Genomic DNA, 18,359 nt, shown 5'->3' on the forward strand with positions numbered 1-18,359 from the left:
TACCTGTACCCTTGTTGCATGTAGATGTAACACAACATGTTCCCACACAGCATACATAGTACCTGTACCCTTGTTGCATGTAGATGTAACACAACATGTTCCCGTGCAGTCCGTCCCCCCTCGGGGTCTTGACCTCGCCACCTCGTCAAGTTGAGTCACAGCACGATACCGCGGGACTAAAGGACCAGTCCGATAACCCAGCGCTACTGTATCAGCCTTCAGGAGGAAGGTTTACTCTTTTTCCACATGTAGGACCGTTAAAGGATCTGCACACTGCTTGCAAAAGACTTGATTTATTTGAGCAACGTTTCTATCATAGATCTTGTTCAGTCCGTCCCCCCTCGGGTTCCCGAACTCGCCACCTCATCAATGGGAGTCACAGCACGATACTGCTGGACTAAAGGACCAATTCGATAACTCAGTGCTACTGATACTCTATGATAGCCAGGCTGCGCCCTCCTAGTGACGCAACACCTTCGGCGGCATTGCTTCTTCAGATCGAATCTCGATTGCAAGTCTATGATAATCAGGCAAACTCTATGAGGCTTTGGGAGGGAGTTTTATGTTTCACACCACACTCTGCTATTGGCCTCTGTTGCATAAGCCTACACTAAATCACTATATATGGACCTGTATGTGATTAGGTTTGAATGTTGATGTCTATTGCACGCATGCAGGTTACTGTGGGACAACAATGTTGCCATTTGTGCTATGCAGTCAGGAATGAGGTTAACATCAGGCCGTTTCCACGTAATAGGAAGCCAAACACTGACTTTCGGAGTGTCAGAATTAAAGTCTGATCCAAATACGTCTGTGGACCAGCTATGGAGCATTGCACGGACAAAATCCTTCAAGGCCATGACATGACTTCTTTGTAACAGTTTTTCTTGGCAGAATGATCTATGGTTAACACATTCTACATATTTTTTTATGCATCCATGTTACTTTTTATGTCCATTAGCATTCCAAAGGAGTCAAGAAATCTTGCGCAGCAGTAATGCTGTATGTCTACATTGATCAAGATGAATGAAGACTGTGGATAACATGAACTGTGTTTTGAGAAGAAAATGTGGAACAGACAGACTGTATGACCCCTCTGTGACTGACATATTTGCAGAAGGTTACAACAGTTAAGTACTGCAGACGGTTATGTCCATATTTATTCATGAGATCAAACATTGTTGATATGTAAGGGTGACCCCCATACTCATTTGGTCTTTCACCCTACCACCACCCCCTTAGTCTCTGTCTCTGTCTCTGTCTCTGAAACTCAGACAAAGACACACACAACGCACACACACACTTCTTGCCTCTTTTTCTAGTTACACACAGTCCGTCTTTCTTTTTCTCTAGTCTTCCTCTCTCTCCTCCTCCTCTTCTCCTCTCCTCTCACAGCTGGAGAGATCTCCTATCTGCGTGAAAGTTCCACCTCAAAGTGACATTACTTGTTATTATGCCCAGGCTGTAACGTTGGCTTGGAAAGCTAATAAAGACAGGGAGAGCCATTTTGAAGTTTTCATGGGGCTTTTTTTCCTGGCCCTGCGGTTTTCAGAGAATGTCCCTGTGTTGAATTTGGCTCTCCGAAACTCTCTCTCTCTCTCTCTCTCTGTCTCTGTGGGTCTGGAAAAGTGTGGTAATCCATGTATTTCTGTTGATTTTTCTAATTGGGGTTGCGGTTTCTGCATTGACAGGGAGAGAGAGAGAGAGAGAGAGAGAGAGAGAGAGAGGAGAGAAAAGAAGAAAAACACAGAGAAAAAAAGAGAAAGAATGCATAGTAAAGCTACGAAGAGCCTAGGAGGTGGTCAGAGTTCTAGAGGTCATACAGCCACTGAAAGAAACGGTTGGTCTAGCATAAAGAGAATTATAGCTTTCACCTAATAGTATGCCTGCACTGCAGTGCAGCTGCAAGACTAGCCTTGGCTTTCTGCTTGTTAAAGTCCAGGACGTTGTGGACCAGAAGGCAAGTATAAAGAAAATGGAAAAACAAATGGAAATATTTTTTATAAAAAGGAAACAAAACTATCAACTTTATTCAAATAGATACACACATGTAATTCGATACAGACATGTAATTATGCATCAAAATACGAAACAAACAGCATCAAGTTACAAAAGATTCCAAAAAATGGGGTAAGCACCTTACTGCTAACCATGAGAGCAGAATGAGTACTTCTGTACAAGCTGAAAAATACGAGAAAAAAAAATACATTTTTCCAAAGTTGAATCCATCTCATCCAACAAATATAAACACGCATGGACATGACTTCCAATCTGAGGTGCTGCAAGTTTGTTGACATACAAACTGACACAGAAGGATGACAAACTTTTTTTTTTTGGTCTTGTACATTTGCAAAAATATTTTTCTCCATATACATATAAATACATTTATGCTGTGCAAATTGCAAGTGTGATGTACTCCAACCTGCTGCTAGCCCAATATATTCAAGCTAGCAATGGAGGACATGGTACAAGACTTTCACTTTGTGATGCATGTGTATGTGTGTGTAACTGTTTTGTGAAAATGTGTGCAAATGGGTGTATGTGTGTCTGTTTGGTCTATGTGTGTGTTCGTGTCTACGTGTATGTCTGTCAATGTGTGTAATGTGAATCTTTACTGCGATTTGACCGATAAATCGGGTCAATAACGGACAAGCGAGACATGACTGTTTGACCTCACAGCTCATATTGCGTTGTAAACTTGGACACCACGTGGGTGTTAACCCACTGTATTTTTTTACGACGTGCTGCCACGAGCACATAACTCTCTTTAGAAAAATAACGATGCCGACACCAGTGCATTTAGTCAGGAGGGCACGTATATATAAAAAGCCAACCCTTCCAGATATACATACTGCTATTTGCTGCGTCTATGCTAATAGTCCGCACTTGTGGCGTTGGATAAGAGACGTAAGGAATCGGAGGCGTATCTCAGGTAAAGCATACTGTAAGCTAACGTTTTAGCCCTCGCTTCAAACCTGAGATACGCCAGCTAAAGCACTGAGCCGCATGGCACCTGCCTCCACTCACTGTCAGGACAGTGCAAGGAAAACGGTGCTACAGACCTTCGATAAATAATATTACACACATTGTCAAAATAGGTTTAGGGAGCCAGCTTCCCAATATTTAAACGAAGTCCTATTTTCATGTGTTTTGCTTACCTCACTGTGTTTGAGGTAACTTCACTTTTACCATTCTCTCTCCCGATCTTTGTCTTCATGAAGTTTGTTTTCTCTGTTATGTGTTTGATAAATAATGAGATGAGACTAAATTGCTATTACATACCACAAATGCGCTCAATGAAATTCCCTGCCACTTGGATTCTGTACACGTTTATACATGGTTTTTGTGTTGAGGGGGTTGGGGTTGGTGTTTTGAGAACAGAGTGCACAGCTTTAGACAGCAAAACCCCCCCCTCTGTACTTTTGGTGTTAACCAATCACAAGCTCGCATTGTGACATGAAAGCCACATGTTCCAGCCAATGAGATTCTCTTCGCCGAACTTCCCGCCAGACTTCAGTGAGGGATCTACCACTTCCCGGGTATCGGTGTTCCGCACTCGTACCATGATACGTAAGTGATGTGAGAGTTCCCTCCTATGTGACCAAAGTTGACTGGCTCTTGTCTCATTGCCCTGTAGTAGCCTACGGAAGACAAATCAATCAATCAATCAATCAATCAATCAATCAATCAATCAATCAATCAATCAATCAATCCTGGTCAGTCATGTCTATTGTATTGGGGACCGCTGTGTTGGGGACTGCTGCTCAAGGACCGAGTAGTGGCTTAGGGGCACCAAGCCATTTGACAAGCAATACCAACAGTGCGTATGTTCCATCACTGAAGTATTGTAATTCAGCATCTCAATAACTGCACTGTAAAAGCATAAGGCTCCTAGAAGAACCCTCATTGTGGGAGAACTCTTAAGATTCTCTGATGGAACTATAGGAGCTTGGAAGAATCCCAAGGTTTCGTAAAAGGTTCTTCAGAGAATATTTAGGGGTTCTCCTATAGTGGCAAACTGAAGAACCCCCTTAAAGCGATACTGTACTATTTTTGGAAATAAGCTCATTGTACACCTCTCCTTGAGTTAAATGATTGAGTTTTGCATTTCTCCTCTACTTTCAATCGTTCTCCAAGTATGGCAGTGCAAATTTTACCTCCATGCTAGCGATTAACATTGAATCCTATGAGACCAGTTGGCGGCTAGCTGGTCTCATAGGATTCAATGTTATTTGCTAGCTTGGAGGTAAAATTTATATAGCCATACTCAGAAAACGGTTGAAAGTACAGGAGAAATGTAAAACTCAATAATTTAACTCAAGGGAAAGTGTAACATGAGCTTATTTCCAGAAATGACACAGTATCGCTTTAAGGTTGTTTGAGAATGCTCCGATTGCCAATGAGGAATAACCCCTTAGGATACACTGGGAAACCTTCGGGTTCTCACAAGACGTTTTTTCAGAGAACCTTTGGGGTTTCTCAGGGAACTTCTGGGTTCTCTAAGAACCAGCTAAAGGTTCTTTGAGGAACTTTCAAACTTTTACAGTGTACAAAAATCACATTACTTTAGTATAGTGCCCAATACCTTCTCTGGCTGGTAGAGTATCAGCAGCGACCTGTGAGCCTGTTCTGCCATCAAGGAAAGAGTCTACGAACTGGCAATGGTCTTCTCCATGCCCCGTCTGGTCCCCAATGTTGTAGAATTTACCTGTAAATATACAGCACAGTGTTACACAGTGGCGGTCTGGGAAGATCTCCTGAGTCGAGTAGATCATGCCTTCGAAGAGTGTTTGGTGGTAAGTAACTGGGACTTCTTTTTTTAGGTCCATACAGTAGTGTCGGTAGCCGTTTCATGCCGAATAATCACATGTACATTGTAACACAACATTGTTATGACATTACTGAGGGTCTAAAGTAAAAAGATGGAACCTAAGTAGACTAGAAGAAGTAGCCTTTCACTAACCGTTCAAAGAGTCGCTTAGGTAGATCTTGTAACGGAGTGAGTTGCAGATCTGAACCCCAACAAATTTGCGGTACCAGGTTCTCTTGACATACTGCTTGCCGTTGCATTCTGAAAACGAGTCCGTCTTGAAGGGGAACTGGGTCCAGATGGCATCTTTTCCTGGAGGGCAGACAAATGCTAGCGTTGTCAATCTATTCAATACATTTTGATTGTTCTATTCAGTACATTTTGCTAATGCTAATACAAGACCTTGAGAGTCAATGTAACACCTCTAGAGTATATTTGGTCTCAGTGCTCTCTAAGTGTTGAATTAACACTACATTTTTTGTTTTTACTGTGTAGCAGCATATGGTGAATGAAAAAGCAAAGTACAATTGCATGGAAAGTTCTCTTTATATAGCACATACAGTAAAACATCTCATTGAAATCTAAGGCTTCATCATTTAACAGTTTACACGTGCCCTTTGCTAATTATTCTACCAATAAAACTAACAGACATGTATCCATTTAGCGTGCAGTCGGTTCGACGAGGTTTATTTTTGCTGGCCATAATTCTATTATATTTGAGGGCGGGCTTTTTTTCATTCTGTAAAACTCCTTGACTCTAACCAGACAGCGAAATAACAATAAGAGATAAACATAACACAGGGCACCCAATGAAAACGTTTATTGGAGTGCATCAAGGTAATTGTCTTGCAGCGTGAAGGAGCTGTGCGGAGGGAGGGAGGGCAAAATGAAAAGAAAAGAAAAGAGAAAGCCTTCCTTGATTTGCTGTTCCTGAGTAAATGTTTTGTCTGGCTGTGTGTAGGGTGTGGAAGAAGTGAACTCATACGATAGCAAAGAAAGAGAGCAAGACAGAGAGAGAGAGAGAGAGAGAGAGAGAGAGAGAGAGAGAGAGAGAGAGAGGGAGAGAGAGAGAGAGAGAGAGAGAGAGAGAGAGAGAGAGAGAGAGAGAGAGAGAGAATGGGAATGAGAATGAGAATGGGAGACAGAAAGAGTTGTGGACTGTGGACGGAACAGCCATATGTGTATTTTGCAGAGCAAACCTTCTCTCTGTGGACAGTGCACACTAGTGGTTCTTCTTGCTCTCTGCTCTCCTCTCCTCTCCTCTCCTCTCCTCTCCTCTCCCTTCCTCCTTCCTTATTTCCTTCCATCTTTCGCTCTACTGTATCTGTCTGCCAGTGCTGCTCATTAAATTATCCATTCATTCAGCACTGTGGAATGTGCGAGCAGGGAGCGCAGAGCGTATAGAGGGGAGGGGGGGATTTTCAGGGAAGGGGGCGTTTATGTGTTTTCGCATGTGCATGTACATGTGCTTCTCTGTGCATGCTAGTGTGTGGTTCTGTGCGTGCATGTGTGCGTGTCTGCATGTCTGCGCGTGTGTGTGTGTGTGTGTGTGTGTGTGTGTGTCTGTGTGTGTGTGTGTGGCTGAGGGAGTAATGGTGGGAGAGTTAGCCTTACCTGAGACATTTTCGCTCACTCGTGGATCCGCTGCATTATAGGAGGTGGAAGAGACAGACAGAGAGAGAGGAAAAGAAAGAAAAAAGACAAAGAAAAACAGAGAGAAAGAGAGAAATGGTACATAAGCGTTAAAACCAAATCAGGTGATGCCATAAACACTCAGCTACCGGTCTTTGCGGTAAACAAAGTAGTTGGGAGCTGAGAAGACATTAAAAAACAAAACAACACCAATAAAAAACTGTGTGTGGCCACAATCGTTATCCTCTCCACCTCTTGCACCTCCGGCAAAACATAAAGCCGAAACAAAGAAAGAAAACGGCAAGAAGAACGTCAACAAAATACGATTTTTCACGAGAGGGAGCAGGGTTTTTTAGAGAGAAGATGATGGACTAGGGGGCTTTTTCCAAGTCCCTTTCAGCTCTATACCCCACAGAGAGTGACTGGCCAGATCCAATCCAGACGGATCTGCCAAGCCACAAGGGGGGGACGAGGGGGGGGAATAAGGTGGGAGAGCAAGGAAGAGGGGGCAGGGGTTGTTTTAAGGGGGAAGATGTGTGGGGAGGGGGGTGGCAGAGAAAAGGGGGGTTCAGAGTCTTGGAGCTTGGTTTAGATTTTGGGGATGACTCGTGCGGGCCCTTCGACAGAAGGAAAGGGCTCAGCTCACAAGCGGAGGGGAGCCCGCGAAGAGTCAGACTAAAAGCCCCCCCGCCCAAAGCCAAACCCTTCGCCGCCATAAAACACAAAGATGACGTGAGTCTTTATTGGCTATTTATTCATGGCATGTTGTTCGCTGGGCCTGGATGGAGGCCAGTACAATGTAAGACGAGGGGCAGGCTAGGGGAGCGCCAGCCCTGGGGGACGGAACAGTTGGTGAATGGATGGATGGATGGATGGATGGAAGGATGGATGGAAGGATGGAGAGGTTTAGGGGAGGGGGTACAGGGAAAAAGGGGTGTTTCTGGCGTTGTGACAGCGAGTCAGGGAGGGCTTTGACAGGCCTGTGCCTTGTGGGAGCCAAGGTTATGAAAACGGAGGGACATGCTGAAATCATTAAGTTAATAACGGCCAGTTAATTACATACATCTCTGAGAAAGGTAAGAGCGAGCACCAGAGAGCGAGAGAGAGAGAGGGGAGGGGAGGGGAGAGGACGTACTAGACTGAAGCTGAAGGTAGCAAGGCTGCAACGTGTACAGCGCCATATGCGACTTTGCATGCCTTGCATGTCGGGGACCGCTAAATGGGGACCGCTTAAAAGGGCCATGCGACTTTAATGGGGACAACTTCTAACAACACTGATCTCTAGGCCAACACCAATAAAGGACAAATGAAGGATTTACAAGTGATTTGTAAACATCAATGATTTCAGTAATAGGTATCTAATACAGCACATTCAACATGCATATTCTCTCAATGACAACCTTTGTTTAATGTTTTCACACTTGGGTTGTCCAAGGTTAATACTTTGTCACATGAGAATGTCAACAACTATAGGATAACACTTCATGATACGGGTTTTAGTGTAGTGTAGTGTACCGCACCTCACACTAAACCCATAGACTGTAAGTACTACCCCTATTTACAGTGTAAGTACACATTCTTATGGTTTATTGAACACTTGGTAATACTAATACCTAATTGATGCATTTTATGAAGTGTACGTGTTTCATGTGCATATTGAAAATATGCCCACATATGTATGTCTACGCATATTCGGCTATCTCTTCTTTGTGACCTTGACTTTGTGACCTCGACCTTGACTTTGTCCCCTTCGTCACCTTTGTGACCTCTTAGTCATATTGTCCGATGTATCTGTCTGCCATGAAGTCATTCATTTGTGCGATGAAGGATGAACTGCACTCATACCTGATTCCGTATTGAAGGCCACAGGCTCACTGGATGGGCCAGCTCCCAGTTCATTCTTCGGTTTGACCTTGAACTCGTAGCTGCAGAGAGAGAGAGTGAGAGAGAGAGAGAGAGAGAGAAAGAGAGAGAGAGAGAGAGAGAGAGAGAGAGAGAAAGAGAGAGAGAGAGAGAGAGAGAGAGAGAGATAGCACAGGGCATATGAGGCTCGGCGAGGGTGGAATTAAAGTTTTAGAGTGAGGAGTCAGCACACTTTCGTCTCACACCTTTTTTGTGATTTGTTCCACGGCAGAACCACATTTCTACCATTGAGGCCTTCTTCTAATTCTTCACAATTAAAATCCCTTTTTGGGTTTTATTGCATGGCAGAGCTATGTTTCCACCATTGAGATCTTCAGATTCTCAAGTATCTCAGGTAGAAGTTCTGAAGAAGACCTCAGTGGTTGAAATGTAGATCTGCGCCGGAATAGAACACCAAAAAAAGAAGAATTTCAAGTGTGTGCACTCCTAACTAAACTGCAAAATGTGAATCGACTGTTGTCCTGCAACTGCTGTGCACAATCTTCCTTCTCCACTGAGGGTGGAATTACATCACAGTCACAGACCTCCAGATATCACTTCAAAAAGTCCCCCCAAATCTCTTCCCCTTCCCCTCCTAGCCAGGCCATGTGCTTTTCACAGGATAGCGACGGGACTTACCACTAAAGGATATTAAACTGAGACTGGGCGTGAACGCAGTGGAAAGAAGGGATATGTATTATATATATATATATATATATATATATATATATATGTATATATATAGATAGATAGATAGATAGATAGATAGATAGATAGATAGATAGAGAGAGAGATAGATAGAGAGAAAGGGAGAGAGAGAATCTATGCAACCCCTTTTTTCTCTCTCTCATTCTCTCTCTCTCGCGTGCGCTCTCTACCTTGCTATTGTTTCGGCCTTCAATAAATAAGAGAACTACAGATACTCTCTCCAACCCCCCCTTCCATCTCCGTCCCTCTATCCCAGCCACCCACCCTCTCTGTTCCTCCCATCTCAAGGGTCCTGACAAATGATACATTTACTCTCCAGGCTCCAATTGAGCATGCCAGCGACCGTTCCCTCTCTCTCGCTTTCTCTCTCTCTCTCTCTCTCTCTCTAATGGTTCCACCAGATGAGATGTTCAGATGCTGGGACGATGGCCCATGTCTCTCGCGCTCTCTCTCTCGGTACTGAGCTGGCCTGCTCATAGGAAGCCCTGGTTTATATTCTGTCAGTCACCACGTGCCAGATCTCCGTCTCTTGTTAAAAAACCCTGCAAGCGTGGCGGCTCGCTCCCGGCCAAACTCTCCTTCCCTCAACCCTGCCCTTCCCTCTCTCCCTCCACCCATCCCTCCTTAGCCTCCCGCCTGCCCTGGCCCCAGATAAGCCGCAGGTCTTGGTGCCCTCCCTACCGCCGTCCGCAGTCACAGCTCCATAACAATCAGAACTTGTGGCACTAACCTAGGCTACTGCATTAATGATGCTGTCATAAAAGGCCAGAGCTTCATATTTGGTAGATTTATATTTATGCCAACATATTATTAAAAATGCAGACTATGTCATGAATTAGGAATGTATTTAAAACGGAAGTTTAAGACTAAGATTAAAGAAAATATGTCTCTTCCATTGTCACTAAACCACAGAGTAGTTGGAGAGTGTGATTACAGATGCATGTACCCCTAAAATGTTGGTGCTTACATACGTATAGTCTGGTGAATGCTTCATTCTTTGTTTACAGGGTAATAGAACTGTGTAGTAGCCTACCTGCTCTCTGGTTTAAGATTCTCCAGTGTCGTGTGTGTCTGGTTTAGCCTGATAAACCAGCCTAAATGTGAGACCGGAGTAATTTAGTCTGGCCCCGATGAATGATACCTCGGACGATTGCTAATGAGAACAACCTGTTGTTTTTTCAAACTGTGTCGGCGCTCTGACCAATCGGCGATCTTTGCCGTAGATGTGCTTTCCCAACGGTGTTGCAAGCTTCGTCGTCACTCCCTCAAAACCCCGTCCACTTTGATTCAAAACAAATCTCTGCGTTGTAATTGGCTTTGCCAGACTCAGGGCACAGTGTTCAAAACGTTCTCAGATCCGAGGCCAGACCCACTCGCAGCTGAAAAATGTCTGCGCCCAGCGGGTGGCGCTGATTTACCAGGCTATGTCTGGTTGGTAAAATGTGTGCACTCCTCAGTGTTGCCAGATGTGTATGATCAAATCCCGCACAAAAGGTTCTCAAAAACCGCCAAAATGTGCTAAATTCCGCCCAATTTCAACAAATTGCATTGACTTCTATGGGCACAAAACAGCAGAAAAAATATGCCAAATTGCCAATTTTTCCCGTTTTTACCCGCAGACGGCCATCCCAAGTAGCCCAATTGAACCCAATCTGGCAACACTGGCACTCCTACAGGTGATCAATATGCCGTATACTTCATTTTTTGTTAAAGGTACTGGATAAGGCTACTATACCTGCTCTCTGGTCGGAGGTTCTCCACGGCCGTGTGTGTCTGGTTGGTTCTCAGGATGGAGACCTGTTCACCATCTGGACCTTTAGTGGTGGAGATGACTTCATACTCTGAGGTAAAAAACACACAAATGAAAACAATTAGCTTTACGGTCTACTTGATAAGAGGGATTCTTTTAGGACTATATTGTTCCAGATCTTCAATACTGTTAGGTCGGTGCCCTGGAATGTGGGGATGACATCAAAACAAAAGTGCACGTGTCCACTTCCATTATTTCCCTCCCTATAACTCTCCAGCACAAACATACAATGTGCTGTATTTCTCTCTCTGTCTTCTCCTCATTTACAGTTCATTGTGCTTAGTCGACGCCTTTATTACATTGCACTTAGCTGACGCTTTCATTTATTCAGCGACTTACAGTTATTATTTTTCAGGGTATTGGTAACATTCCCTAGAGCAATGTGGGGTTAGGTGCTTTGCTCAAGGGCACTTCAGCCATGGTTAGAGATGTAGGGAGAGGTCAGGGGGGATTCAAACCTGTTTATCCAAAGCAACCTACCTACAGATGGTGCATGTCATGGTACTGGTTATGGTGCCTGGAGCAATGTGGAATACGTAAGTTGTCTTGCTCAAGAGCAGTCCAGTCATGGATGAAGGTGTAGGGACACACATTCTTTCTTCTCATAAGGGTACAGTAGGATTTTAAGCTGCATCCCTCTGATTAAAAGACCAGGGGCTCCATGTACAAAACTTACTTAAGCTCCGTAAGTAACTTTCCACAAACATTTTCAGATGTACTAATACTGACTTACAGTAGCATGAAAAAGTGCATGTGTACTAAATTTCGTGTGCAATCAGACGTAACACATGAATCAGCATGGAAAGCTGTTTAAGCAAGTCTTAAACTGTAGCCTCCTAACCCCTTAACACTAGAACTACCAGGATTTTTCTGCCTACCTAGAAGTACCAGAGAGGGGTCATTTGACCCGGTGGCTTTTACCTAATACACTAATCACTCATTTTGTTATGGTAATGAGGCTGTTAGGGGCCGTGTGTGGGGTGAGGGGGTCACACCTTACAGTGCTAACAGCCAAGACAAACAGAGACAGACAGCTTCTTTCCAAGGGCTGTCAGCCTCCAAAATCACCACAGGTAAATAGCAACTTGCATGAAGATATCAACAGCAAAGACAGATAGCACAGTTTGGCGGACAGTGTGTTACAGTTTTTCTCCATTGGTTTGGCTCATTTCTTGAAACTGAGATGTCATTCTCAAAACATGGACAAATCCCAAAACTAATTTGCAGTTCCTCACAACAGAATGGCATTTATCACCGCTTTCATCAAATTTCAAATGCTTTTGTACATGTCTCAATCATTTAGTACATCCTTGCAAATGGCTATGTACAAGTATCCTACAGTTAACACAATCAGCTTACATTTAGTAGAATTTTCAAATGAATGTACCTTGCTGAACTATCCCAATTGGTTGATTCTCAGTGTAATGGTAATCCTGAAAACTTGTCAGCACATTTTTTTCATATAAGTCATCAATGAACGTGTGAATGTCCCATGTGATCATGACGAATCATATGACTGCAACCAGATAATGGTTGAATTACAGTTTTTCTTGATTGGTTTGGCTCATTTCTTGAAACTGAGATGACATTCCTATAACCATTGGGTCATTTGGCCAAACATTCTTACACTTCTGCACAACAGTTCAGATAACTAGCAAAATGTCATATACCTCCCAAAACACCTCATTCTTGCATCAGCACTAAACCGTCTCACATACAAATAGTCAGTACCATCAAAATGGCATAGATCCTTCTCAATTGCTTTGGCTCATTTGCATTCATTTAGTCCTTCTGTCAAAATAAACTGGATGGTTCAGCATAACTACATGGATCCTCATCACTCGCTCATATCACCCCAAAAACAGTTTACCCATGTGTCAAAACTAAATGTCTTCCCCACATATATCATCAGTACCCCCAAAATACATTGTCCCTTTGCCATTGTGTAAGCACTGCCAGTCAAAATGTTTAGGTGTTTTATCTACGTTCAGCTAACAGATTTCGACTATGTATAAAAAATGAAAAAGTGAGTGAAACCATTGAAGTTTGACAACACAGATAATTTACCTTTAACACAGATAACTTTACCTTTAACACAGATAACTTTCTTTACTGTAAATGCCCATATATCACCGGTTTCTCATGGGTTTGGCTCATTTCTCAAAACAGAGATAACATTCTCAAAATAACATGGACAAGTGCCAAAGCAACTAGCAATTGTTGAAAACAGAATGTTGTTTGAAAAAATGTAATGAAATTAGCCAAATAACAGAGGAAACTGTAGTATACACGGTTGTAAAATTATTTTCTACTAACTAGTAAAGTTACAATACCATCTGACCTGTTGAACACTGTCATGAATTTACTATGTAATGAAATTCTTAAAATATGATGTCCTTGACTGTTTTGGGAATTGCGTAGACCACTTTGCCTGTGATGACTTACACAATGAAATAATGCTGACGTGTTTTGGAGAGGGCAACCATTAGACTGAGAATTGTCTAATTCGTTTAGATAAGCAAGGTACATTTATTTGGAAAATGTGCTAAATGTATGCTGAATGTGTCAACTGAAGGGTATTTGTACATAGCCATCTGCAGAGATGTACTAAACATTTGAGACATGTACAAAGCATTTGATATCTGATGAAAGCAATGAAAAATGCCATTCTGTTTTGGGAAATTGCAAGTTGGTTTGGGGATTTGTCTGTGTTGTTTTGATAATGTCATCTCAGTTTCGAGAAATTAGCCAAACCAATCGAGAAAAACTGTAACGTGTGAATCTCCCATGCCATGTGACCATAACGACTCATGTGAATGCAACCTGGCAATTGTTAGATGGATAAATACCAGTGCATGTGGACTACTGCTTCTCTTCCCTCAAGAATTTTGTGGTGAAAGAAGCTCCTCTCCAAGGAACGAAGATGCAGAGATACAGCACTCAACAGGCATTGGAAATGATCCACACACGCACACACACACACTGTGTCTCAAGTGACAGCTGTGAGCTGCTAACAGCCACATTTCCACAACAAAAGGAGTGTCCGCAGGGGGTCCAAAGGGTCAAATGACCCTCTTGTGGGGCTTTTAGGTAAAAAGGTCAATTGACCCCTCCGTGGTAGTTCTAGTGTTAAGACGCTACCCCTGTTATAAATTAGCTGTTACCAGAAAGGCAATGACCAAGTCGTAATGTATTACAAAGGACCTGTGCACTGCCATAGTGGTGTAGCACTATGGTAGTTACGTTTTTTTCAGTGACTATTACAACGTCCCAGTGGCGGGACGGTGTCTGGCTACTTCTGGGCTGAAGACTGCACTACTGTACATCATAACAACATTGCTATGGCATTACCGAGAATGGTAAGAATTATGACTTTGTCATTGCAATTTAGATGAAAATAAGATAATACTAGCTAGCGGCGATGTACAAAGGGATAAAGGCTGACCTGTGGTGTCGTTGTCTGCTTTCTCCCAGTCCAGGATGACAAAGGAAGGGCATCCCTCCACAGTGACGACCGTGAGGTTTTGCGGAGCGGACCTGGGCGGCGCGGTGACGTTAGACTCTGCACTGCCCTCGTCCTCCGGGAAGTACGTCAGGGAGGTGGTGATGGAGCACGGCTCCTCCGGCTTCTTGTCCGTCTTGTAAACCACATGGGGAGCTGGTGGGCAAACATATTTTCACAAGTTCAGGTGCAAAACCCTCTAAGTGCACTTATTGGTGAAAGTGTTTGTGGTCCTCACCAGGGTGTAATATGTCAAATAAACAGAAAGGGGATACATTTCAAATTTGAAATAATATCAATCAATATCAATCAATATTAAACACGACTAAAATCAGATACAGAAAGTGGAGATATCAAAACCAGAAGGGGGTACAATCCCCCTCCTACAAATCCTGGCGACGTATTTACCGTGACAGTAACCAGTGGCAAGTAATACAATTTCTGCAAAGGAAAACGCACTCTACTTAGACTTTGTGTAGGCGCACACTTGTTACATGACCTGTGACATCAGAGTGGTTAAGTATGACAATTAACTGCATTTCTTACTGTAAAATAAACTTTATTTTTTTGTAAATGGAAATGTGCTACTGTCTTGGGACAAATTATCTACAGCACATTACGACATTACGGTAGTAGGATATCAGTGGATATACTTTACCAATGTAGCGTTTCTTTCCCAGAGCATCAACCTCAGACGCAGGGATGGCACTGAAAGATGGAGATGTTTCCCAGGTTTCGGAGCGATTGGCTGCAACAAATCGCAAGGGAGCGTTTAAGACACGAATGAGCCAAACCACTGTTTGCTAACCGCTATTACTCAAAGTATCTGATACACCACTGATGGATAACAGTAGAACTGTGTCCGCTGAAATTCATGATAGCTAACTTTAGTGATTTGATTACTCTTACTCACCATTCGTAGCTGGGGCAGGTGTTGTCTTGCGTTCCTGTTTGGTTGGCTTTGGTGTTGCAGGTGAGAGCTTGGGCTTCAGAATATCATTCTTGTCTTGTTTCAGGTCCATCAGTTTCTCTGGAGAAAGAACAACAAAAAAGAACAGTTCATACAGTAGCACTATTGTAATTAAGCAGTTAAGTATCCTTGTGTTTCTATTTGGTCTGTGTATTCCTTTCAACTGCTCCTGAACAGATTATCTTTTTTCAAAGTTGCTAATACGTATGGTGTTGATAATAATGAGGTAGCTTTAGTCTGAGTTTTATAGACATAGTCATAAAATTTCTTGGGTGGCATGCTTGCAAGCCAAATGGTTACTCAGCAGGAAAACCTGGCCCTTGTTTTATTTCTCGTTTAGTCAGAGCTGGGTCTGCCCATTTTGGGGCCCTATGCAAAATATAGAGATGGGGCCCTCTTGAGTTATTTTTGCTGGCATTGGCAATGGCTGGGCTAACAGTTGGGTGGCCCTGCAATGGGCAGTTTGGACGGGGCCTTAGGCAATTGCCTAGTATGCCTATTGGTAAAACCGTCCCCACATCTACTTATGTTATCACTCAAACACATAACACTTACCCATGCCTCCAGGCTTGCCCACCAGGTTGGTCTTTTTGTTCATGGCAGGTCGTAGAGGTGGTCCTGTAGATTGTGAAGACATACAGAGGTCATTGAGACAAGAAGACAGCATAGTGTGTGACTTAGTATTAGCATTTAGGAAAACACTAAAAAACTTGAAGGTTCCGCAAAGAATCCACAGCTGGTTCATGTGGGAGCCCAAAAGCTCCTTGAGAAACACCAAATTCTTGGAAGGATTTCCTCAGGTTCCTCTGAGAAGACTTGGTGGTTCTTCCACCGTGGCAATCGAACGGTTCCTCAAAGAAATCTTTAGAGGTTCTTCAGTCTGCCACTGTGGAAAAAACCCCAAAGCTTTTCTGAGGAACCTTTTAGAAAACCGTGGGGTTCTTCCAAGCACCAATAGGTTCATCACAGAACTATTAGGGGTTATCCCACAATAGAAAATGAGGGTTCTTTGAGGAACCTATCATTTTTTACAGTGCAGGCACGTTTCACCCCCATGGCCTATGACAGATGAAAAACAGTGGAACACTTATGTGACCTTTAGCCCCATAGGATTCTATGTATGCTTTAAATCGCATCAAGTAAGCCATATGAATATCTACAAGACATTAAAGGGACCTTTTCAATTGATGTGCTGAAGCATATGTCAAATGTCTCTGAAACAGCTCAACTCTGACAGCGATGTATAATTTCAAACTCGTGTTTTTGTTTCACTGCTGGAGATTTAGACCATATTGTACCTCACTTACAGCCTAATTATCTCTACATCAACAAAATACAAATGTCAAAAAGTAGCCGCATTGGAAAAAATCATGTTTCCAGCAAACCCTGAAATGTAGTAAAGAAACGAACACGTCTGTTGCCAATTACCCATTTCTTGTTACAAGGCCGAATTCTTGACAATCAAGACATCGTTCCAGCTCCACAGAGACTAGAACCAAACATAAACCTGGAGGTGGACGTGTGCCCAGTTCTGAAACATGGCTTGTAATTCAAAACCGTATGGATATGAGGTTTTTGACTCATGCATAAATATTCAGCATGACACAACTGCACTTTGTATCAACAGAACATGTTTGTTTTGCGCCAGAACATTTCCTTATTTGAAATATTCACATGTAATCTTCTGTTACTTTTTTTGGTAACAGAGTCGTTATAGCAATCATAACTTGAAGGAAAGACGTGTGACAGCCATGCTGTTTGGCTTAAGTCTATGGTTTTCTTTCTTCTTTCATGTGTGCACTGCCATGGTGTTCAATTATCATTTGCAGATTGGAAATCAAACACATTTTGTTCTTTTTCAATTGCACGAGCAACATCAAAAGCTCTCCACACAGTTGTAGGAGAGACTAAACATTGGCACCTCAGTCGAGATCCAATGTTCCCAGAAGCACATTGTTCTAGAAAAGTCAATGCTCACAAACCAGCCAAAAGCAAAAAAGAGGCTCAAGCAATGTGGACCTACCCCAGGAAAATAAATTAAAAATACATTACAAAGGCATCAGTGAAAATCTCCAGTTCATCAGAGGACAAAGTAATTAAACAGAACTTAGCTCCTTACATCGTGCAGTAAAGCAAAAAAAAAAACAGGCTTTTGCAAAGCTGGAGAGGAACATGCCAAACTCTGGTTCTTAAAATAAGCCCCGAGACCAAAAGACGCCATACTTCCTTTCATGAAAGTATTTTCCAAAGACCCAGTCAAAGCCCTTTCGGCAGAGCTGACCGATGTTTTGGATTTTCCAAGAGCGTGTATAGTAAGGGGGCTCCTGCTGTCTTTGATGGATTGCAAAAGGGGGGCGCGAGGCAGCAGGCGACCAGAGTGCAGAGTGCAAACCGAACGAACGAACGGCCAAGACTCGAATCAAACCAATCGTTACCATGGAGCTGGTCCCCAATGGAGGGCCCTGAATGCTCGCTATCATCGAGGATGTGTGGCTTACTGTCCTGCCACAGCGGGTTGTTGTCTGCAGAGAAAGTTGCCTGCTGTTAAAACATGGATCACACTAAGAGTGGGAAAATTGATCTGATTCGCTGTTTTGGAAATTTAGAACATCTTTTTTCCCCTCTCTATGTTATTGTTGGTTGTACTATATTTCCTTGGGTGACAGTCAAGATACTCGCCCAAGGACAGCGTAAGGACCACTTGTGCATCTGTTCTCGATTTTGACAGCACTTCACTGGAAATGTTTACTTCCCAAGTATTCCACTGTTTTGCATAAGTAACACTGAACCTTTTCAAAGTCAATCACTCATTTGGTGCTTAACTTACTGAACAGGCCCAATTGAAGGTGATCATTATTTAAATATCGTAACCAATGTATGGAAAAACAAACAATGCATTTCAATATTGACATAAATTATGACATACAGTATTTGAGAAAGAACATCCAGGCTATCTTCAGGGGCAAAAGACAGCACCTTGCTACTGACTGTGGTGTTTATGAATTGCATACACATCAGAAAAGTA

The 18,359-nt window shown here is 42.9% G+C and overlaps 1 protein-coding gene across 19 annotated transcripts in view; it reads right to left on the reverse strand.

The window, feature by feature from the left end:
* Nucleotides 1-1,994: 1,994 nt before the first annotated feature.
* The window catches only part of abi3bpb (ABI family, member 3 (NESH) binding protein b), a 44,565-nt gene continuing 28,200 nt past the window's right edge, over nucleotides 1,995-18,359 (reverse strand). For 10 of the 19 annotated variants that reach the window (XM_063211991.1, XM_063211996.1, XM_063211995.1 and 7 more), the window contains 11 exons: nucleotides 17,770-17,856; nucleotides 15,890-15,952; nucleotides 15,278-15,394; nucleotides 15,023-15,112; nucleotides 14,308-14,520; nucleotides 10,788-10,893; nucleotides 8,288-8,367; nucleotides 6,425-6,454; nucleotides 4,964-5,122; nucleotides 4,586-4,708; nucleotides 1,995-3,641 (listed from right to left, as the gene is read on the reverse strand). In XM_063211991.1, coding sequence (XP_063068061.1) covers nucleotides 3,526-3,641; nucleotides 4,586-4,708; nucleotides 4,964-5,122; nucleotides 6,425-6,454; nucleotides 8,288-8,367; nucleotides 10,788-10,893; nucleotides 14,308-14,520; nucleotides 15,023-15,112; nucleotides 15,278-15,394; nucleotides 15,890-15,952; nucleotides 17,770-17,856 — 1,184 coding nt within the window. In that variant the 3' untranslated portion in view covers nucleotides 1,995-3,525. The remainder of the gene's footprint in view (nucleotides 3,642-4,585; nucleotides 4,709-4,963; nucleotides 5,123-6,424; nucleotides 6,455-8,287; nucleotides 8,368-10,787; nucleotides 10,894-14,307; nucleotides 14,521-15,022; nucleotides 15,113-15,277; nucleotides 15,395-15,889; nucleotides 15,953-17,769; nucleotides 17,857-18,359) is intronic. The other 9 variants (XM_063211994.1, XM_063211993.1, XM_063212008.1 and 6 more) reach the window with 1 other exon arrangement.

This window comes from Engraulis encrasicolus, chromosome 12 (genome assembly GCF_034702125.1).
Source record: "Engraulis encrasicolus isolate BLACKSEA-1 chromosome 12, IST_EnEncr_1.0, whole genome shotgun sequence".
Taxonomy (NCBI): Eukaryota; Metazoa; Chordata; class Actinopteri; order Clupeiformes; family Engraulidae; genus Engraulis; species Engraulis encrasicolus.